The sequence below is a fragment of the Charadrius vociferus genome, unplaced genomic scaffold, assembly GCF_000708025.1.
Source record: "Charadrius vociferus isolate BGI_N301 unplaced genomic scaffold, ASM70802v2 scaffold431, whole genome shotgun sequence".
Taxonomy (NCBI): Eukaryota; Metazoa; Chordata; class Aves; order Charadriiformes; family Charadriidae; genus Charadrius; species Charadrius vociferus.
Window position 1 is genome coordinate 393190 of NW_009646943.1, and position 23887 is coordinate 417076.

The 23887-nt window shown below is 40.5% G+C and overlaps 1 protein-coding gene across 1 annotated transcript in view; it reads left to right on the forward strand.

Annotated features, from left to right (window-relative positions):
- Positions 1 to 23887, forward strand: part of LOC104295328 (protein Daple-like) — a 90469-nt gene that overhangs the window by 62129 nt on the left and 4453 nt on the right. The window contains exons 14-27 of the mRNA XM_009895068.1: positions 1013 to 2083; positions 4471 to 4598; positions 5480 to 5621; positions 6249 to 6437; positions 6816 to 6977; positions 7998 to 8275; positions 13615 to 13758; positions 15261 to 15447; positions 15684 to 15829; positions 17240 to 17329; positions 18149 to 18390; positions 22309 to 22491; positions 22888 to 22956; positions 23750 to 23818. Of these exons, the coding sequence (XP_009893370.1) occupies positions 1013 to 2083; positions 4471 to 4598; positions 5480 to 5621; positions 6249 to 6437; positions 6816 to 6977; positions 7998 to 8275; positions 13615 to 13758; positions 15261 to 15447; positions 15684 to 15829; positions 17240 to 17329; positions 18149 to 18390; positions 22309 to 22491; positions 22888 to 22956; positions 23750 to 23818 (3100 nt within the window). The remainder of the gene's footprint in view (positions 1 to 1012; positions 2084 to 4470; positions 4599 to 5479; positions 5622 to 6248; positions 6438 to 6815; positions 6978 to 7997; positions 8276 to 13614; positions 13759 to 15260; positions 15448 to 15683; positions 15830 to 17239; positions 17330 to 18148; positions 18391 to 22308; positions 22492 to 22887; positions 22957 to 23749; positions 23819 to 23887) is intronic.

Sequence of the window (23887 nt, forward strand, 5' to 3'; positions counted from 1 at the left end):
TTATGTCTTCTGGATTGATATTTTAAGTGCCCTTCAGCTTTTACTGCTGTGCTGCAGTTCATGTGCAATGCCTTGAAATTATCCCATTATAGGTTCATGCAAGGTATCATCTGTATTAATTTGACTAGCGAAGAAAATACAGACACAGATCATTGGAGGTTGGTCTCTCTATTTTCAACCTGTATTAAAATTTACTCCAAGTTTTGTGGGCTGAAGATCAAATAAGAAAATGTCTTACTTGTGTAGTGCTTTTCATGTTGAAGGATTTGTACCCAGACTTCTACCTGGGAAACTGCACTTTACCACCAAAGCTCTACATTTCAGTTAGAACACATACAGACTCTTTGTGGTATGAATTAATGAACGCTTCACAGGTAGGGCAGGAGGTAAAACCAGAAGTATTCTCAACCATCAGAAAAGGGCAGATTCTGATTTTTTCAGGTCTAAGCCCTTGTTGATGTTGTCTAGATAACAAGTGCAAATTGCAGTCTAAATCACAAGTGCTTCAGCTGAAATTTGACGAGTGGGGTAAGTGTACTGTTCTTACAGAAAGTATGTACTTAATGAGATCCGTAACTGCTATAAATTTTCAAACATTTTGGTGTTGCTGGTGCCTTATCAGAGCTAATTTGTGTCTTCAGATTTCAAAGATAAATGTAAACCTAGACAGAAGGATACCCTTTATTAGGAATGATTCCTAACTAAGCATCTTCTCCAAGGTGTTCTCTGAAGGTTCCCTGTCTACTTTCTCCCTCTGCCTCGACCTTCTTAGCTGGTAGCAGGAATATAGCACTATTTTTAATTTGTTAGAATCATGAGTTACCAGAGGTAACAATTTTTTTCCTTAGTTTGGATTGTTGGTTTTAGTCAGGGAAAACTCTTGAGAAATTTGTCTTGGATTAAATGGACGTGGTTTTGTTAACAATCATTTGTCTGCTTCAGGACTAATTTATACTGCATTTTGTAAGGTAGATGAGTAACATTTGCATCACTTCTTTTATTGTTTATGTAGATAAAGGACCTTAAACAAGAAAATGATCACCTTAATCAAGTGGTCTTATCCCTGAGACAAAGATCTCAAGTGAGCAGTGAGGCAAAAGTAAAAGATATTGAAAAAGAGAACAAGATCCTTCACGAAACAGTTACTGAGACCAGTAGCAAACTGAGCAAGCTGGAATTTGAGAAGAAACAATTGCAAAAGGATTTTGACCAGGTTAAAGAAAAAGTAGAAAGAGTGGAAGAAATGGAAAAGGAGCTCCATCGGCTGGAGAGAGAGAATGAACAGCTCACAAAGAAGGCAGCAGCGATGAAAATAGTGACAGAAAAAGTGGAAGTTCTTGAGCAGGAGAATGGGGATCTGGAAGTGGAAAATAGGAAGCTAAGAAAATCCCTGGACACATTGCAGAATATTTCCATCCGGCTTGGGGACCTGGAAAGGGACAACAAGCAGTTGGATGAAGAAAATCTGGAGCTTAGGAGAGTGGTGGAAACCATGAGATTTACCAGCACGAAAATGGCACAAATAGAAGCAGAAAATAAAGATTTGGAAAGGGAAAAAGAGGACTTAAGAAAGAATGTGGAAATGTTAAAAGCAATGAGCAAGAAATCAGAGAGGCTGGAGCTAAGCTACCAAAGTGTCAACTCTGAAAACCAGAGACTTCAGCAAATTGTGGAGAACAGCAGCAAAAAGATCCAGGACTTAGAAAAAGAAGTACAAGGAATGGAGAGTGAAAATCAGGTCCTTCAGAGAAACCTTGAGGAGCTAAAGATTTCTGCCAAACGGCTAGAGAGGTTAGAAAAGGAGAACAAAGCTCTAGAACAAGAAATGTCTCAGCTTGAGAAAGACAAAAAAATGCTAGAGAAAGAAACAAAGCGGCTTTGGCAGCAAGTGGAGCTGAAAGATGCTATTTTGGATGATAGTACAGTAAAGTTGGCAGTTGCTGAGAAAGAAAACAAGACACTAGAAAAGGAAATTGCTCGATTCAGAGATTCATCTAATAAGCTGAAAGAATTTGAAAAGGACAATAAAGATCTCATAAAGCAAGTTACAATTGATAAAAGAACACTAGCTACATTGAGAGAGGTAAGTGAAATAATACTACTGGTTTCAATACAATGCTATTTTTTATTTCAGCTCTGTGAAGTACCAAAGGGAGACATCTGTCCCATGACTATATAATACACGAGCCAGGAGATCTTCACTGCCTTAACAGCCATCACTAGACAGTATTGCCTTGGAAAGTGGAACCTGCCAAAAACTGCAATGTACTGCTTTGTGTCCACAAACACAATGTCTCCAAATGACATCTTTTTTTCCTACAGAATAGGGTTTTAACAGAGCTCCCATGTGGTAGTTGTAAGCCAAAGACTTTGATACTTTCTCTAACCCTGTGACCACAAAATTGTTTGCCAACATGAGAGCTCCAGCAGAGGAGATTGACTCTTAAGCCTAAAAATTAGAGCACTTGTTGAGGACTCATTAACATCCCTGTTCTAAAACAGAATTAGCTAAGACAAGAACCATCCCAGAAGGTGTACCTACAGTGTTTTTTCCCCAGAAGCTTCCCTGCAGAGTGCGAGCATGCTAAGCAGCTCCGTTGTTAAGCAGCAGCAATCTCTTCCAGCACCCCTTTCCGCTGCCGAATGCAGTAATCATGCTTTTCCTAATGGTGATCTTTCAAAAACACACAATTAGCCGTAGGGCATTCGCAAACTAATGATGTGTATGCCAAAACTGGCACTCTTGTGAGTGGCCTGTGAGCAGATTCAGATTATTGTAACTTGCTCTCCTTGCCTGCCCCAGCTGCTGTTGTCCTGACAGAAACAGGATTTCCCGTGAAAGAGCATTCAAAGCAAAATGGTCAATGCTGCGGTAGCTCAGTGAAATAAATAAGTTTAGCAAGACTAATGCAGTAAGCAATTGCTTACTTGAAGATTTAGTTTTATTTTAGTTTTGAAGCATTAGTGTCATTTTGAGGAGGAAAAAAAGTTTACTGGAAATATTTGAAGCAGTCCTAAGTTGTTTTTTGGTACAACTTTCCTTAAAAATTGGTTGGACTAGATGACCTTTAAGGGTCCCTTCCAACCCAAACTATTCTATGATTCTATAAAAATAAAGAAAATAGTAGCATCTCTGAGACGGCTTCTTTTTAATCTTTCCCTTCTCAGACTTCTGCAAATTTCCAGTGGTGCAGACCCACACAGGAGCGTATCTTCTTTTCCTTAGTTACTTTCTGTAGATTCTACAGCAGGAGTTCATGGATGTTGAAGGGACCCGTTTACAGACCATGGACTGGCACTGACCTTAACCTTACCTGGTTTTCCCTTGCCATGTGAATGAATATGTGGCTAAATTTGTGCTATCGAGGGGCTATTGAATACCTACAGTTTATATTTAACAAATTATTTTTTTAAATTTTATTCTTGCTTCTGTTTGATATCCAAGATATTTTTTTTTCTACTTGAAGTGCTTCAGTAACTTCATTGTTCTTGCTTTGTGCCTTATTTAAGAAAACTTTTGAGCCGAGACATGAGCAATGTATTTCTCTATGGTCCATTTGCATTTCAGAGAATTTTGAATGGTAGGAATCTTTGAACTTAGCTATGCAGCAAAAATGATTTGTCCTTTTTAAACATGCAGACTGGTATTATGTCTCCTCAGGCCATTTCCACACAGACCACTTTACTGGCATAATAGCAAAGCACTGTCCCAATATACCTTCTGGAACAACTCCATCAAGTCTCTTCCTCGTATGACTTCCTTGTCTGGTTCTGCTTAAGTTTCTGTCAAAAAACCTAAATGAAACCAGAACAGGCCAGTAGATACCAGAATAAGTGACCAATCTCTCTAGACCCCAGAGTTGTCTTGTCTCTTACATGACAATGTAATTACACTTTTTTAATTTTGGCAGTAATTTTCGTTATGTCAGAAACTCAGAGTCAGTAGTGAAAATGCACTATTACCAAGTCCCTTGGTAATAACATCTTAACCATGTTATCTCGGGAAACTTTCATACTGAAGTCATGTCTCTCCTCCGTGTGTGCCAGTGTTGGCTGGGGTTTCAGCAGGGTTTTCTGTCCTAGCTGAGAGGTGGGAACTCCCTCTGCTGGTGTCCCCTGACCTGCACACATCCCTTCTGTGGCACAGGGGCAGGATGTCTCCTGGCCCGCACACATTCCCTCTTTTGGCAGGCGGGCAGGATGCCAGTGTTGGCAGAAGTAATTCAGTACAGTGAGCGAGACAAAGGCCCAAAGAAGCATTCTTCAGACTTATTCCAAGTAAACTATAAATAAAAGCAATCAGTTTAATTCTGCACTCAGCTGTCACTGATGAAGAATTTTAGCTGACCTTCTTGGAACTAGGATTTTATCCAATTGCTTTTTCGGTGCTTTTTTAAAAAAAAAATCTATAGTGCTGGATAATTATCACCACCCTTTGCACAGCAACTAATCATGTTAGTGCTTTTACAGGATTTGGTCCTGGAGAAGCTGAAGAGTCAACAGTTGTCTAGTGAGCTGGACAAACTGAGCCAGGAACTGGAGAAGATAGGATTGAACAAAGAGCTGCTGCTACAGGATGACAACGGCAATGACGACACGTAAGGAAACCGAGCTCTCTTACTCAGCCTTTTGACTCTGCAGGCTTTTCCTCAGCCTAACTCAAGCCCTTTGCCTTTCTTTTTTGTTCTCATCTGCCTTGCTCCAATTACCCTTAGCAATTTTCAACATAAAGTGTATTTTTCTGTAGCAAGCTTTGCAGTATACTGCAAGTTTTGAAAAACTTTTTCTTGGATGGAAGGAAGAAATGCCATTTTTTTTTTCTCCATGCTAGCCAGTGTACTACAGTCCCCCTCTACTTCCCCAGTACAGTAGCTGGGTAGCTGTTTCAGTGCATAATCCTCTTCATGTTCTCTTTACAAGAAAGAATAGTGTCTATTAGACAGTGTCTGTCATTACTCCCTGTAATTGGTGATCCGTAACATAGATGTTGCCTAAGAAATTCCTGATTGCAAGGAATTCTTTTGCAAGTCCTATAGTAATGAACAAGAAAACCCCACATCCCCGTGTATATGGGCCTCTTGGTGAGACCTAATTAGAGAAACAAACCGATCTCGTAGGAGTCTTTAACATCTACTGCAGATTTTTCTCATTGTCAAGAATGTACATGAGAAGAAATTTCTGTCATGTCATTAGTGGAAAATTAAAAAAAAATGTTTTAAGTTATGTAGCTCTTAGGTATTTCTGTAGAAACATGCTGGAGTTACCTCTATTAAAATTGATGGGATTTTCCAAAAGCAGGTTTCCCAGCTACAGTATATCAGTAGCTATCTGCAGCAGTAGAGGAAATAACTTTCTTGAAGAAGAAACGTGTAATGTAACATGTGCTGAGATTTGGAATGGGTTGAAGGTGAAGTCTCCTGTATAGATGGTGCTCATATCCTAGTGGCAGACACTGGAAAGCTATTCTCCTGTCTTTCAGAAAATACAAGATTCTGGAGAGCAAGACTGAATCGGCACTAAAAACAACACTAGCTGTGAAAGAGGAAAAGATTGCAATGCTGGAAGCTCAAGTGAAAGACTCTCTGAACTTGAACCAGCAGTTACAGAATGATCTAAATGTGGTAAGAGGTTAACTGTATTTTAATTGTTGATGATGTGGTTCTGCATGTTCACATGTGGTTGATTGGGGTTTTTTTGTTGTTGGGGGTTTGGGGGTTGGCTTTTCTTTTTTTCACTCAGCAAGAACATGTTATCTCTACTTCCCCCTCCAGCCCCCATGTACAAGTACTTCCCCCAAACCTTTTTGACTGGACTGCTTTCTCTTGTCCCTTTCTATATAATGGCACCAATTTCAGCAAAATTGTTGGGCTGGGGGCACGGCAGGATTTTTTTTTACGTAACCACTATTTGCAATCTCATGTTTTTTTCATTGTCATGGTGGTGGTGTTCTGCCTTGTTGTATAAAAGCATAGGCGGGGGAAGACTGCAGTTGAAACATGTCACTTAAGAACAGCGTGTTTGTTAGGTGACACTGAGCTTGAGTCAAAGGGCACCTGACTGGAAGCCCAGAGACATGGATTCCTCCGCCTGTCTGTGTCTCCGCTTCCCCATCTGTGAAGTGAGGGTAATGGTTCTTCAATCCCTTGAAGTTCCTACAGTGCAAGAGGAGAACGGCATATCCCATCATTATTCATACCAAATCCCACTGTTAAATCAGTGTTGAAGGTTGTTGCTTGTTGGCTTTGCAGGTGAAGAAGGACTTTGATGCACTTAAGCAGTCTCACCAAGATGGGCAGTATGCTCAGAAGTCACTGAGGTATTCTGCAGAGAAACTCATTCCCAACCACCAAATGAATGAGAAATTGGAAACGGGACACCGAGAAGCTACCATGGAGCTGCTGAAACTGAAAGACAGGGCAATTGAACTGGAAAGGAATGTAAGCCTTGTCCTTCTATTTTCTGTTATCCCTCAGACTTCTTTTGCAGTCATGAGTGCGTTTCTGGCAACTGGATTTTTGAGCTTACAGGAATCTAGTGGGTTTTCTGGAGCACATAAGTCTAGCAAATTCCTCAGGTATCTCTTCGGACTGCATGGGAGTTTAATGCTATATAAGTCTTGTATAACATCACGGCAGGGATTAATCCTGTGTATAACATCTGTCCTACCTTCATTTAATGCAGGGAGGAGTTTGCTTTTGCACATTTGTTGCAGAATGATCATCACCAATTGGTTCTCATTTTTGATAGGACTCCAAATGATCAGGACAGCTGTTTCGTTTCTTCCTGTCACCCCTTCAATGCCATCTCTCTTTCAGAATGCAGCGCTGCATACTGAGAAGCAGCTGCTTAAAGAACAGCTGAAGCATTTGGAAACACAGAATGTCTCCTTCAACAATCAGATCCTGACACTACAGAAGCAGAATGTCTTCCTTCAGGAGCACAATACTGCCCTGCAGACGCAGACGGCCAAACTCCAGGTCAGGACAGCCTTACACCTCTGTGCCAGCAGACTGGATTTGATTATAGTAATGTGGAGAAGATGATGGCTAATAAGAAAAAAGTTTGTATTGGTAGGGTGATGCAAAGATGAAGCCCATAAGGTGGAGCTTAGTTTGAGGTCTGAATTTCTGCATGCTAGGGGGGGAATTGGCTCTGTAGCTAATGTCTGGTACCTATCTTCGTTAAGGTAGTTATTTAGATGAAGAAGAAATTCTTGGGACAAATGGGAAGAGGGCACAAGTCAGCTCCCAAGAGGGATTGTTTAATGGGTTCCAGCAACAATTTTCACACTTTTGGACAAAATGCCAAAGTCGCTGATGGAAAACAGATACTCTTAAATGTTACTTTAATTTTGAAAAATAGACTTAGCTTGAGAAAGAGAACAGTTTTAAAGGACAACATTGGATTAGCTCTAATTTTTTTTGGTGGGAATTTTCCTTTTCAAGCTTTTCCTCTCGCATGTTCACGGATAATTGTTCTTGTTCTCTTTACTTATTTCTCACCTGCAATTGAAGTATATAAGCAACATATAAAATGAATGCGCTACCTATCTACTGAAATCAGACTTGTTAGGAGTGCTGCCCCCATACAGTTAATGGTACAGTTAATTTTGTTGAGTTTGGGTGAACTTAAGTTTTCATTACTTGTACACAAACATGGGGTAACTTTGCCTTTGTACACGATTGTCAGAGATACAGCCGAGTTGCGAGTATTCCAGCTCGTCTTGGTCTTCAGGCTGAAGAACTTCTGCTAGTAAAGCAGTGTTGTTTCAGTTTGGAGTTATCCTGATCCTTTTCAGACCACTGATAGCATGGCATTTTAAGGTGCATATTACCAGCAATACCAAAATGATGCCAAATTTCCATAAATTTCTTAAGTCTCCAAAGCAATGGATGCATTCTTGATTAACTCTGTCCAGATACAAGCTGCTACATGTTTGTTGTAGGTACCAGTAGGTGTAAATAAGTAATGGTTGCTTTTTATTTGAGAAACTTTAGGTAGAAAATTCAACCCTCAGCTCCCAGAGTGCTTCACTGATGGCCCAGAATGCTTTACTCCAAAATCAGCAGACAGCCAAGGAGAATGAGAATGAAAATCTACTGAAACAGAAGGAGCAGCTGAAAGCTGAGTATGAGTCACTGCTTCAGGACCACGAACACCTTGCTTCACTGCATGAACGGCAGTCCACAGAATATGAAATGCTAATAAACCAGCACAGCTGCCTGAAAACGTTGCACAAAAACCTGGATCTGGAGCACAAAGGTCTGGGTGAGAGGTACGCTCACTGCTCAGGGGTGTAGTGTAGCCGCAATGTGCCCGTGTTACAATCTTAGCCTTAAATCTTGGTCTCCAATTACAAACGGAAACTACTGAGTAAGTTGTTCCCCTGAAAAAGTGTCTTCTTATTCTTGCTATCATTAGGAGATTAGACAAAAATATTCGCAAGATTTTAGACCTCCAAAGGTGACAAATCACAGGTGACTCTGGTCATATTTAGCAAACATGGGCTTGGGTCTTGGGGATGCTTTGTCAGGAGTAGCTTAAAAGTCTTTACTACATCTGTGCTACAATAACATGCAGCCTTGAAAAGATTCTCCCAGTTCTGCTGTGTGGGGTATGTTCTTGCAAACCTTTTCAGTAAGGTTTGCAAGTCACCTAGGTGATTACCTGTGCGTGAGTAGTATGTATCTTGAGAAATTTAAATCATTGAAAATTGTGGCATCAACCTCATGACCAAGGAGGCTCTCTGAAGGAAGCCATATTGAGCTAGCTATGAGATTGTGAGAACTAGAAGAAAAGAAATGATACAACACTATCTAAGGCTTTTGCTTCAGGCTCTTCAGATTAATTGTGAAATCAACGTTACCTGTTTATTCTTTAGTCTCTAATCACTGTCATTTTCTGGCAATTGTGTGTGGATCGAACAATCTATATAATGTACTACTACATAAATGCTACTCTGCCTACCTCTCAAAACTTTTTTTACACAATTTGGTGATTTTCCTCAAAATACCTGTATTTAGGTTCAGTGTCTGTGCAAGACCATGAGTTGGGTTCAGAGCAACTCAGTGGTGACCTTTGACGGTGGACTACAAGCTGCTGCTAGACTTTTCTTTCCCAAAGACTGAGGAGCTGGCAATACAATGTGTGGTAGATTTTGATAAAATACAGAAATAAACCTATTGTGATTAAAATATGCACCAGGGTTGTGTGACAGGACAGCTGCCTGGCTGCCAACTAAATGAGCTGTAAGTGATTACGCAGCCGCTGCTCCTGCTTACCACATCTCTCTGACTGATTAATGGTTCTCATTGATTCAGGCTTTGCTTGAGATTATCACGTTGTGGTGTGTTGAGGCAGTTTGCTGGGTTCTTTCTTTTCCTGATGAGTTCCAATTATTAAACTGTTCTAGCCTAAGGAAAAAGTAGTTTTCTAAAAATAGGTTATCTCTAGTGATAAGTGCTCAGATCACCATTGTAAACATTAACCATTTGGACTGTCTGATACCGAGATGTGACTGCCAGTCCGAGATGTTGCAGGGGAGCAGATGGTGGCCTTTTCTATACTCAAAGCAGGTTGATTTTTGGCAGTGTTAAGAGCGCAGTGTCCTCCTCAGCAGATCAGTCTCAAAAGATACTTATCAAGGTGATTTGTCAAAGGACAGCCTGTGTCTCCTTTTGGCTGTCAGAAAAAAGAGACAAGCCACCATTTTTGTGTTTTGTTTTCCCTCCATCACGTGCTATGTGCCGTTCAGCTGGCTGAGGGAGCGGAGGAGCGACAGTTAGAAAAAGAGTTCTAAGAAAACTGTTTTTTTCTGCCACTCTGAGGCATTTAACTGCTAAGATGAAATATCTCACTTTCAACTTCACCTAGAACGCACCACCTGCTAAATTTCCCCAGAGCAGCTCAGTGCAGCCAAGATGTTTGCCTCTGCAGTGTCTAAGAGATGGGGTTTGCTTGTCCCAACTTCAGGTAATTGTTTTTACTCATTTGGTGACAGCACTATAATCACACTTTTGTTGCTTAAGGCAGGATCGCACTCCTGCACAAACCGATGGCTGCAGATCATCTAGGAAAATCCACAGCAACTTTAGTTAGCTCGCGGTCTCCTACCACTGTACAGCCAAGGTCTCCAAGGTTTGCGTAGTTCGCTCTGATGTGTTCTAACCACAGAGTATTTTCTGCACCTGAGCAAACTTCATTAAACCTCCCTGGGCTCTGTCTGCACAGTATTAGCACTGCAGTGGGGATTTAATAATGGGCCGTGTGTAACTGCAGTGAAATGGCCTGTCATAGCCCAGCAAACCACAGGCATGTGGGTTTGACTCAGCAAGAGAAGGAGAGTGTAGTATGTTAGGACCGTTTACCATTAATAGCAGTTTCTTGACTTTGCAGTGTTTGGCTGACTGTCTCAGAGAACACAGAAAGGCTGGACTCTTTTGCTGCATTTTTTAAAATGCTTTACATATTGCACATTACTGAGGGGGGGTAATAACTTACTAGCTACAATTGATTAGCAGATCCTTGAGCATTTTTTTGTGGCTTACTCTGGAAAAGTCTAATCCTGCAGAGACACTGGAAGAACTCATCTTACTGGAAAAACAGAATCCCTGCTGTGGAGGGTGTCGTGGTTTAACCCCAGCCAGCAACTAGGACCAGGTAGCTGCTTGCTCACTTCTTCTCCCCTGCAGTGGGACGCGGGGAAAAATGAGGAAAACTCGTGTATTGAGATAAAGACTTTAGTAGAGACTTATTAAAAATAAGCAAAGCAAAAGCTGTGCACGCAAGCAAAGCGAAACAAGGAATTAAGTCACTGCTTCCCATGGGCAGGCAGGTAGTCAGTCAGCTCCAGGAAAGCAGGGCTCCATCACGCGTAACTGTTACGTGGAAAGACAAAATGCCATAACTCCGAACGTCCCCCCTTCCTCCTACTTCGCCCGGCTTTATGTGCTGACATGTCGTCACATGTGCTGACATGACGTCACATGGTATGGAATATCCCTTTGGTCAGCTGGGGTCAGCTGTCCTGGCTGTGTCCCCTCCCAGCTTGTCGTGCATCCCCAGCCCACTCGCTGGCGGGGTGGTGCGAGGAGCAGAAAAGGCCTTGACTGCTTATCAGCAACTAAAATCATTAGTGTGTTATCAACATTATTCTCATCCTAAATCCAAAACAGCACTAGTGAGAAAGTTAACTCTATCCCAGCCGTAAAGCAGGACAGAGGGTTACATATTGCAGGAACTCGTATTATTGTGTTTCCAGTCATGGCTGGTGATTAGTTTTCCGAGTTCCTTTTGCCACATGCTTTTTATCACAGCTGAGCATTTGTAAAGTTCTCTCAGTTACAAATACCTACCCACAGTATTTCTCCTAACAAAGCAGCAGAAAGAGTGAAAGCCAAAAGGAGTAGAGAGGAATATGATTGTTCAATCCCAGGAATGGATTGTGTCAGAGCCAAAATGGATTTTATTTGCATGTATGAGAATTTTTTTTAAAAAAAAACAACAAAACTCCTCTGTCCAAATGCCTGATGCTTAAAGAGGTGGTGTGAACGTGAGTGTTGAGTAGCCTACAGGATGGGTAACCTTGCCCCTGGTGGTAGAGCTTGTCAGGTTGCACAAATCCTGCTCAACTGGTAGACTCCGTGCTGAATCTGAACTGCAAGAAAATTTTTCCTGGGGATTTCATTAGGGCTCCAGAGATGCAGAATTACTTTCATTTTTGTACACGGTCTCTTCTTTCTTACCTTTTACCTAATATCTAGGGGAGCGGCTGTGGAGTTCTCATTCTCACAGGCAGCATGTGGAACTGGGCCAAGCTGGTAAGACTGGAGCAGTATACTGCTTCCCTCTAAGTAGCCCTCTTTAAAAAATAGAGGGCTTGGATAAAAATGAACAGAGTAGCCCTATCATACAGAAATGGCAAAAGGATTCACAACACAGTTTCTGCAGAGGCAGCCATGGTAATCTCTGCCAAGGCACTGACTGTGGGGTTTGTCTTCTCAGACTCTGGATTGGCATGCAGTCTGTCTTAAATCCTTCTTGGAGCTGGATGTGAAACCTTCTTCTGCTTTCAGGTTCTTCCATTTGTTGTACGGACATTGAATTTGAAATGTCCTGGAGCTGAATGGAGGAAGAAAACAAATAAATAAGGTTAATTAAACGCCACTGCTGTTACTGGTAATGAATAGCCAAAAGCAGCTTTTGTCTGGGAGACAGGTACTTTTCTGTGTGGCCCTTCAATGGGCTGGAATTTGGGACAGGCTGTAATTTGACCCTGGGATGAAGGGAATGGTAGCCTGAAAGAAAACCAAGTTGGCAGGAGTCGCTGTATTTGGTGCTGTCTGCTGCTTTTGTTTTTGTTTTGAAGTTTTTGTGACTGCAGAGTAACTGTGCTCTGCATTCATCTCTGCTGGCATGAAAGCCGCAGATAGATGATGTTTGTTCTCTCCAGGTTTTTCAAGCAATGCTGCATCTTCCACCTAGTTGCTGTTTCAAAATTGCTCAGAAGGATGTTTCTCCATGACTGGCACAGGTTATCTATCTGCCCAGGGATATTTTGGGGCGATACCCTTTTATCACAGTCACAGAAAAACATGCTGATGACTTCTGGCATTCACTGCACCAGTGTCCCCAGTGGCTTCTGCTGGTGTGTGTGTGTATGGGCACAGACTCTGACAGAGGCCAACAGAGGAAAAAACTAATAATCTTCTGAGAACAGCTCGCTGTTCTGCAAAGTGGTCTGAAGCCACCTGGTTCTTCGCAGTGTTTTCCCAATGCAGGCGGTGTAGCATCTCGGGGAGGCTGAGCCTGCCTCATCAAGGCCTGTGCCAAGTATCAGGGGAGTTGTTCCACTCCTCTGTTATTTGTCGAAATTAAAGACATAGTTGATGGCATCTGCCCCCCCCGCCTTGAATGATTTATGCATAAATTGTATAAACCGAGTAACAGTGGAAGCCTGGACGTGAACACCGGTGTTCCTCTTGGGTTTCTCACTAGAGAACAATAGAGTCACTCCAGCAGGTGGCTCAGCCCCTGCTTAAAGGTGTTCTGCTGTCAGCTCACTGATATTAGCCTCAGCGTCTGCCTGGGATACGCAGGAGATTATTACCTGTGTATGTAACCTAATACGCATTAGGTTGTTATCTAATAAACTGTTGCTCATTCCACTGCTTTCCTGTTGCTTTTTGGCTGCTGCTTTCTGCTTTTTAGTCAGGTTTTTGAAACCTGCCACCGACAATTATTTGTGAATGGGATTCCAGTTTAATGGCGCAGTTTCCACTCTCCCTGGAGACTCGCATGCTTTTTACCAAATGGTCAGAATCTGGAATTGAAATAAGACTCTAGCAATTGCATTCCAGTTTGCTTAAAAAATGCATTTTTTTTTTTTTTTCCTAAAAGCCTACCTGTTGACTTATGGACTAAGCTAAATTTCCACGCATAGTGTGGAATTCTTCAGCCTTGGTACATGTTTAACCGCACAAATGTGTATGAAACTAAGCAGGCAGGAAAAAAAATCCTTTCTGGTCATTGTGGTTTTGCCTATTAACAATCTTAAACTAGAAGAGGAAAAATGATTAAATGAAAGATGAGACTATACCGCTACTTTTTTTGCAGATACAACAGTTTAATGAAACACAAGGCAGAATTGGAAGAGTTGGAAATAGTTTTAAAAACTGAGAGAGAGGTTCTGCAACAAGAGAGGAGATCAAATGCAATAACCACTGGGGAAAACCAGAAGCTGAGGGAGGAACTGGACAGGTATGGTTCCCTTGCTATATTCTTGTATATATCAGCAAAAAGGCCTTTATGCAAAACACACAGTTGTTTTGCTGTATTAACTATAGCTCCAGAATACCTTCATTAATGTGCCTGTTAATTTTTCTCAATTTCTGTCTTGTTAATTTGATCGTTCTGTTTAATTCATTAAAGATTATCTGCTTCATGGACACTGTCAAATACTGGGTTTTGGTGCTTCAAACATGGTCTGATCCCGGGGCTTTTCCTTAGTCAAAATAAACTTCCACATGTGATTTCACAAGTGTTTCTGTAATGAGTTGTTTCCAAGCACTTGTCTTTAAGTAGAACTACAAATTCCCCAAACCCCCAATAATATCTAGAGTTACGTGAAGTGGTTCCTACCCATTTTTTTTTCGCTTGAGGAGAACTGTATTATGTTCTTTACACCATATGATTTAGTTCTAGGAGTTACCATTGCTGTTTATTTTCTGCTGCCCAGGGAAAGCTGCCGTTTGTTAATAACTGAAGAGAGACCTGATTCTTGTTATTAAAAGCGGCTTAGTGATTCATAGGATCACTGGGTACCTGTTAACTCATGTCAAAACCCCTTTTGTGAGCCAGCATCCAAACTTCACATAACGCTGCAGAAAAATGCACCCTCCCCCCAACCTGTACCCCTGCTGGGCTCTCTCCATTATAACCAGTTCAGTGCCACTGTTCATACTGCAAAGGCGTTTTGAGAAAGAGTTTGGTACAAATAAGGGGCCAAGGTAATATCAAGTTAAAGCAATGTCAGATTGAATCATATTTAAAAATCACGTCTTAAGTTCGGTCATGAAAGTTTCATGTACTGTCCCAATTGTAGTGTACTTTAGAACACTGCAGAGCTCCGCAAAGGAGGTTTCCTCAAGCTTACTGTTTTCAACTCGGTTTTTCCAGGGGCAAAGGAAGATGTTTCAAAATGTTGATTGCGATGCTGGCAGAGAGCAAGGCTTAGCTGATCTGTCAGCAGATACAGAACTCTATCTTTTTTATGTATCTATTTATTTAATTTTATGCCATCATGATTTGTAGACACCTTTAGATTTACCAAAAACTATAAAGGATCATCTTACAACATTGCAGTGTCTCACAGGACACTTCAATGCTTATATTTCATGCATCAGGAAAAAAAATTCTGTGTTCATTTGTGCCAAAGAGAGCTGCCTTTATATCCAAATGCTCTTAAATACTCTGTGCCTCAGAAATTTGTGGTGTGTTTCTTACATGTTGAGGAAAGAGCAGTTTTATGTTTCATCTATTTTCCTTTCCATTCTTTTGTAGATCTGAAATATTTTATAATGCTATTGCTACTTTCCTAATAGAATTTTATTATATGCTTAGAATAAAAATGTTTTTATGAGTTAGTCTTTGGAACTTAGTGTTTGATTTAGTGACAGCTGCACAACGATGGCGTGGTCTTTGAATGTGAGGTACTTTCTATGATGTGTACTTCATAAGCCTGCTGGCTTCTTCGTGTTTAGGGTGAATTTCTTGCACAACCAACTAAAGGCAGAGTACGAAGGGCTGCATTCACACACTAAAGAGCTGAAAACTTCCTTGAACAACTCTCAGCTGGAGCTGAATCGTTGGCAGGCTCGCTACGATGAGCTGAAAGAACAGCACCAGTCCATGGATATTTCTCTGACCAAGCTGGATAACCACTGTGAGGTGAGTAGCTATAGGTAGGAATACTGCTGGGCTCCTGTTAGAGTGCCAGCGTTCATTGTGTGAAGCTTTTGGCATGCTATATACAGGTCAAGCTATGTGATCATAACAACACCTCTGTATACTTTGAAGTTTATCAATTCGTATCATAGGTGGCTGTGCTGTTGTGTTAGTTTGATTGTGGTGCGCTTCCAGGGAAGCCAGATGCAGAGGAGAGATTAATCTGTCTTGTTTAATAGCTGCTGTCCCGTCTAAAGGGAAATCTGGAAGAAGAAAACCATCATCTCCTGAGTCAGATTCAGATGCTGAGCCAGCAGAATCAGATGTTACTGGAGCAGAACATGGAGAACAAGGAGCAGTACCATGAAGAACAGAAACAGTACATGTAAGATACTAGAGGTTTTAATTGTGAAACCTAAAAAAATCATATAGACAAACATAGAATACAAATCATCTATCGGGAGTAGAAGGACAGGTAGGGCAATGATAGGTCTGATTGATATCTGGCTAGAAAAGGGGATGTTTAGGAGGAGATACGTGTAATGGGGAGAAGCTTCAAAATTTCTTCGCATTGCCTTACCGCAAAGGAATGTTCAGGAGACACATGGACAAGCACAGCTCTTTTCAAATAATACACATGAACCCATGTGGAAAACTTAGTTATAAAAGATGGAATGCTAAACCCAGTGATACTTCTCAAAGGTTACTGAAGAGCTCGGAAAACATCTGAGTTGCAACAAAAATTTAATCTTATGAAAGTAATTTTATATTTAGATTCCTGAAGAATAGCAAATATTCATACTCCTCTAGCTTTTGTCATTTGCATTATAAGAAATACTTCCTTTGATGTTGTTTTTAAGGATGCAAGTGTCAGCATACGTCGCTGCGTCCCCCATGCACAGGGTGACATGCTTAAGTGAGATACCCTGTTTAAACATATTGTACATTTACAAAGAATCCTGTTCACTGCAGTGAATTTCTCTTACAGGTATGAAAGAAGGAAGAAAAATGTTCTAATCCCAAGAATTCTAGTCTAAGCACCTCATGATGATGTGGGAGTTACTGAGTTTTATTTCAGTACTGGATTATGTGATTGAAATGCTAGAAATTGTTTGCTGAAATTGGCTGAATACAGTTCAAATGTACTCAATGCATGTTTATCCAGGTGTCTGACAGTTCTGTGATGGAGGTACATTAGACCTATTACTACTTGGATGAAAAAAGATTTGCACTGTGCAGGTTAATAAAATAATGAGTAAAGAAACAGTAAGTTGACACGGCAGTGCTGAAAGTGCTTTGACATTGCTTGCAGGAGACCAAAGTAGTATTTAAAAGATTGAACATTATTTATTTCTCTAGTTACAACAGACTAAGCAGAATAAAATATCCAGTTATCGTGTAGACAAGAAGTTCAAACTATGTAAGGATCTTGACCCTTGAGTAATTGTCAGTGTTCTGTGAATAAGACTGAACAATCAGCAAGCGAATTTCTAAAAAACAAAATAAGATTAATCTTAACACCTGCCTGAGTTGTTAGTGAATAACCTAGCACGAGTCTACTGTTGTTCTTTCACTTTTCATGCTTATTGCACAAAAATCATCCATCAGCAAGTTTGGTGGGCTTTTGCATTTTCCCTTTCTAAACAGACAATGAATGAGCTCAGTAGGATTCTGAAGGTTATGTGATAAGAAGATATTTCCGTCTTCTTCCTCTCTTGGTGGCTTTTCGTCTTCAGTTTTTTGATTATGCTTAATTTCGTACAGATGGTTCAGAATGTGCTTTTGCCCCTCACAGTGATAAATTGAATGCCTTAAGGAGACACAAGGAAAAACTTGAAGAGAAGATAATGGATCAGTACAAGTTTTATGATCCTACTCCAAAAAAGTAAGTCCCATATGGGTTCAGTTCTATTGTACAGATTTTTGAGGGCAAGAAAGGGCTCTCCAGAACTGAAAATAACGAAAGTTTCATCTGAAATAAGGACAGTGTCATCTCCAGTTCCCTCCTCACTTTCACTCCACAACCCATTCCCTGAAGCAGCAGGTTATGTTAATGTAGAGCACAATACCTCATGTGGGGCCCTCTGTTTTAATACAGGAATCTGAAACAGTATTAATTGGAGAAGCGCTGCTTTGCCCTGATGTATACCGTCTTGTCCCTAGCAGGGTGGAGGGACCCCCAATATGGTGACTAAGCAGCAGTAGAAGTTTCCAGAGCTGCTCTTTCAAGGAGGATAAGCAGTCCATCAGAGAGAAACGACTTAAAAAATTATATTAAGAGCAACTAAGAGCTAAGCTAATTCCACCACACGTAGTTCTGCTAGCCTTAGCAAAAAGAGGGATTCATCTTTAAAGCTGTTTTAATTTGTTTCCTTCTCAGTCTATTCTTGTAGTAGAGCTTTTCACACTGTTAAAATGTCTTGTGTGCGTCCATATGTGTAGTTTAGATTTCTAGCAGAGGGAACGGTTGTCTTTCTCACATTTCTCATGCTGCAGAAATATTTCTGTAAAATAATTTTGACTTTGGGAGAGAAATGGATCTCAAGATCTGTGAAATTCATGCAGCATCTTTCTAACCAATTCGTGACAGTAAACAAATAAGAATGTAGGGTGGCTTTGATGGCTTTAGCGCAGCTGTAAACTTCTTCAGGGAGTATTTCTTGTAGTGTTTTATGAATTCCATTCACAAAACCTGCTTTATCAGGAAAAACCACTGGATTGGAGCCAGAGCCTTAGTCAAACTAATCAAGCCAAAGAAGGAGACTACAAGGGAGCGGTTGAAACCAGCAGCAGAAAGCCCTCCATGGCATTCTGAATCCCCAGAGACGGTAAATTCTCCATCTGCCTCCCAAAAACTTAAACATCAACAAGAGACTCAGGATAATACCTCTCAAGGATCAAACTCTATGGAAGAGAGAGAGAACCCTGGGGGTTCTTCAAATAAAGGTGAGGAATACTCAGCCTCAATTTGTGAGCTGAACAGTATTTTATGAAAAAATTTTAAAAAGGTCTAATATATAGGATATATTGATACTCTATCACATTATGGTTTATATCGCCTTTTTAGTGAACTAAAAATTTTAGTAAGCCAAAAACCCCTAAACTAAAAAGCTGAGTAAACTAAAAGGTATGGGGTTTTGTGTTTTGTTTTAGTTTAGTTTGTTCCTTTTATCTCCTACTTCTCCCTTCAGGTTTTGTATATATTTTCTTGGTTTGCCTGAATGTATTGCATGTTACTTAATAAGTTGGTGGAAATGCTTCATATACTGGGGTTTTGCAACAAAGCAGCTTAAAGTTGGACCATATAATATGGTTCATAAGCAACCCTTCTTCACATAGGTAATAGCTGGTCTTACAGCCAACGCCAGGAGATGGCGCACATGCAGAAGAAATAACATAAAAAATGCTAATTTATTGTAATCTAATTATTTTGGAGGATGATACCGTGTTTTGACTTTGAATCAAACTAAAAATTACTTAATGTAAATTGCTGAAATGATTTTTTGAACACTCCAAGGCAAACGTAAGGAAAATGGAATGATTTCGTTTTCTGTTTAGTTAGTTCACACAGTAACTCAGGTGCTCTTAATTATGGCAAATTTAAAAGAAAGCTCCTCAAAATAAATACTCTGTGATCTTTATTAAAGGTAATATATATCCCAAGCTTTGCTTACTGTCTTGAGATTACTTCTCTCAGCTTCTATATATAGATCATTGTCCTCCAGGAATACTTTCCAAGAAGCAGTTTTGAAATTAGTCCTTAAATAATAATTCCTGTCTTCCCACTGGGGAGTGTGGGAGACGGAAGGGGAGCAGCTGAGGAGGGTAGAACCATGGTTATAAACTACCGCAAGGGTCTGTCTCGCCAAAGTATTTGTTTTGATTGGGTTTTATGTTTCCCTTTCTCCATTCTAATGCTTCAAGGTCATTGATTCATGTAAAGTAAAAATGCGTATCTCGGATCATCCATGTGATTCCAGGAGATGTTAAGTGTTTAACATGCATCCAAAGTTCAACCTGGGAATTTGGGCTTGGGTTTCCACAGAACAAGGCCCTTGCGGAGTCCCAGAGATAACAGAAAGTCTCTGGGGCTTCATTCTTTTTGATGTTATATGAAACATGCTTATGTTGAGATGATGTGCATCAGTATTAAAGCCTAGAAGACATCTAGGAAATTTGAGTGTATTATCACCAAGTAACATGCACACCTATTTGATTTTATTAAGTAAAAATGTTTTGGGTAATCTAAGAGTAATTTCTTAATGGTCTTGCTTATATTTTACGTATATAAGTTAATCAGTGCGTTAATCTGAGTCAGATTAACTATGATTAACTATGCATTAGTCAGTCCTCCAAATACATGTGTTAGTCTTTGTTTAGACTTTTTCGTTTTTACTAGCTGTGTAGTCTTTAATCTGTTTTAAGACACTTAATTTACAACGGTTACTTTATTTACAAGGGTTTTTTTACTTTTTTTTTTTCTTCTTCTTTTTGGGATACCTGGGTGATAACAATTTAGCTGCGCAGCGCAAAAAGATTACCTTTTTGAGAAGCAAAATCAAGGATAAAGAAAAGTCTCCTAAGTCTCCATCGAATCATCAGTCTCTCTCTAATCGGCTCCGGTTCTGGTCTTCTTCCGACATCCCATCCTCTCCTAATGAACCTCTTTCTTTCCCGGAATTGGGAGATTTCTAACACCTTCTCTTTAGCATTTATCCTCATTTATTTCTGATAAATATTTTAAACCAAAAAAACCCAACCCAACAACTCACATGCCTTAAAAGAACACACACCTTGATAGAAACACTCAGCATTGTCTTTACAATACCCTAAATACAAGCACAGATTAGTGAACGTGGACTTAAGTTTTCCTGTAGAAGATGAATCACTATTGCACACTGTGGATCATTTCTTCAATGCAGCACATTTTTAGGGGACCTCATGGCATACAGTTTGCGTATGTATATTGGCTGTGGTGCATGTTCTAAGTAAGTGAAGTTGCTATGCGCTTCCATATTTTCTTGCAATCACATACTTGCATTGTGTCCAGTTAAAGTGTTGAACTGATTTGCTGTTGCTCTGCTTTCTACAATGTTGTAGTCCTACTAAAATACAGATCTAATGTAAAGGAGTCTCAGATCCTGGAGATTTTTCCAATAGTCTGTGCCACTAAATGCTAAAAATGGCATTTTTTTTTAACATCTATGCTTTTAAATAGTCTAGCTTTGAATATAGAGTGGAAGCTACTAATTACTCTCCGCAAAGCGTCTTGACGTTTGCATTCAAAGCTGCTGTTTAGCAAGGTTTCACACTTCCAGCTATGAAAATCCATCTTGAATTGTGCTAAAGTTGCAGTTTCTGCTGCTTCCGTTTTTTTGGAAGATTTTTTTTTGGAAGAAGAAAGTAGATTTGTTCTCTTAAGATTAGCAATAACTTTCTTCATGGATCCATTGCCCAGAATTCTTATTGCCTGACAGTCACAATCTGGTGGCTTCTGAGATGAACGTGTGGGTCCAGTCCCCACTCTGTGTTAGAGAGACGTATGCAGCACAGGCAGTATGCTACAGGGAGCTCAGCAGAGAGGCCGAAAGATCTCATCTCCCCTCTCACTCTGAGAAGTGGTCACTCTGTGGCACAACCAAGGACAAGCCCGTTGCTGCCCATTTTGGCATTTGTAGAGAACATTTGTCTCCAGGGCAATTAATAATTCTGGCATCTACGGAAGGTGTTAAGAGCATCTACAAAGTCAATTAGAAATACAGATTTGCATGGCAAGTTTTAGCCAGTAATTGCCCCTACAGGCATGCCACAACTTCAGTTCTGAGAGAAACTGCCAGCCCTGTGCTATGGACTGCACGCAGATTTGGGGGGGAAAGCATTGTTTCTGAAGTCAGCTTCCAGGAGTCGTCTAAGATGACAGTAACTCGGTCCATTTCTCTAACACAGCTTTGCTGCTGCTCTGTGCTTTGAACTGTCTGTCCATTGTCTCTGCAAGTTGTTTGTTCACTCTGCTGTGTTTTCAGCATTTAATTACTATTAGTTAAGCAAGTACTCCATAGAAATATATAGAAAACTAGAATCTTGCATCTCATTAAGGGTGTTTCCTATACTAAATTCTTTAAAATTTGTTCTATTTTATGTGTGCCTTAGAGCGTTACATTCACATTACAAGAAATGAATTAACCTACCTCACCACTAGGAAAGATGTCTTCAGGCTTCTGAATCTAAACAATATTCTAGCAGGTAGTTTTTGTTGTTCTCATGCTAAGATCCCACAAATTCCACTTAAAAGTCATCGCACCAGAGCATCATGAGAGCAGCAGAGTTTTAGCCTTGTAGAAACTGAGCTCTTACCACAGCAAAGATCTAAACCTGAAAGCAATTAGCTTAGTGTGCAGATCATGCTACATGATTTCCAAATCAGCATTATTTCTTTTTGAATAAGAGCGTGACTTCTGTCAGTCTGTCCTTATTTTATTTTATCACTGAAGCAAATGCTTATAAAATGTACCTGCAAGGAATAATGTTACGAGACTTTCACACCTCACTTATCTTTTCTGCATTCATGTCTTTGTTCCTGTTCTTCCTCCTTTCATGATAATTGTTGCACGTATAATACCACCCCTCCCACTGGCACTAAGCAGCCCTTGTAAGTCCACACGTTACAGAGAGCACACGATTGACAAACTGGTAGCAGAGATTTCCTATCCAATACTGAACTGTTTATGGAAAAGCTTGCAAAACTAGCGCCTCTGTTGTGCAGTTTCTTTGTGCCTGCTTGTCATGTTTGTACGGGCAGATAAATACAAATCTCCTAATGCTATTTTTCACTGACTTGTATTTATTTACCTCTCTCCTCCTCAGTGCTAATGGACTTAAAGCAAAAGAGGAATTCCCATCACGGAGGCAGCAATGATAATGTTGAAATCTCAGCAGACTCTGCGACAAAACACTGCTGTACGGAGCTGGGTCTCAGGACTTACTCGACCTCGGCTATTCATCTGCACACTTCCACCCCCATCGCCAGGCTCCAGGGCAGACCAAAAGGTGCGCGCTGCATTCCATACACCAGCTGTTAGTACAAGTCAGGCTACTTCGTAGTTCCTGCTTAGCTGAAACGTGGCTTCTGGTGGCATTCAAGTACAAAACCAGAGCACTAGTAGTTTCATTCTTACTTTATCTGGTTTAATTGATCAGATACAGGGTTTCTTTACTCTTGGAATGTCATCAACTGGACAGACCGCATGTGGATGTCAGTTCTCCTGTGGTTCCCAGCCCAGTGGTTCACAGCAGTGATGAGTAGCTGGCTGCTCTTCCAATGTTGGCTCTATAAAACCCTCTTGATCACCTCAGTCTTTTACACTGCTAGAATGCATCGGAGACTGACCTGAAGGATTAACCTTCCTGTTTAATATTCCCTTTCAAGTTTTCTGTTCTTTTCAGGCTACAATTCAGAGGATAATCTATGTGAACAGTCCCCTGAGGTAGAGTTTGCAAACACCAGACAGCACGGTAAGCTTGTAGAGTATACAACTGCTCCAAACCTGTGCATTAAGACTTGTTTCGTTGCATCCACGTGAACTGTCCTGGAGCATTTTAGTTAAATTAACATGATAGAATGAGATGTAGTAACACAACACCATTTTGGTAATGTGGGTCAAAGTACTTCTATTTTTCTATTGAGAAGCTTTTAATGCACGTTTTCCCCAAAAAAATTTCAAAAAAAATGCTGATGTTGAGAGGAGTTGCCTTGCCCCAGCAACAGACCCTTTAATGCACGTCCTACAGATTTGTTGCTTATTTTTCTGGACATTGTTCAATTCCTTCCTTAAGGGAGTGAATCGGCAATAAAAAAGATTCGGGGTGGGGGGTCTGGATGCACGATGGGAACACTGGTGCAGCAGCAGCACTACCTGCATAGAGATTTGTGGATTAATTTGCAGGCTCGGTACCAGCTCCTTTCAAAGAACCAAGCTGAGAAAGAGACAACAACTTATTGTTGAACTTCTTCAGTATTTACATTACTTTGTTTATAGTTGCTGTAAAAGCAAAACCCAGAACGTATTTCTTTGTGCAAAAAATAAGTGAGAAAAACAAGATGGATCCTGAACAACTTGACCTGAAAAATGAAAATGTTTTCTACTCTGTCCAGACTTTGGCATCCTGTGTATATTATGTTGTTAATGTTTTCAAAGTAACTTAGTTGCACAGGCCCTATTTTCAGAAGGCAGACTGTAACCAAGTCTTTTAGAAAATCAGAGGAACTTAAGATCTGTTTGTTCAATGCTCGTTTTGTGTTTTTCAGTGTCCAGGCCAAACAGTTTAGAGAGCAGTAGAAACGCTTCCAGCAGTAGTTCACCTCTCAATTTGAAAGGTAAACCTTTTGCAGCTGAGTTCTGACTAACAGGACGTGAAATTCCGTGAAACTATGTGCAAAATGCCA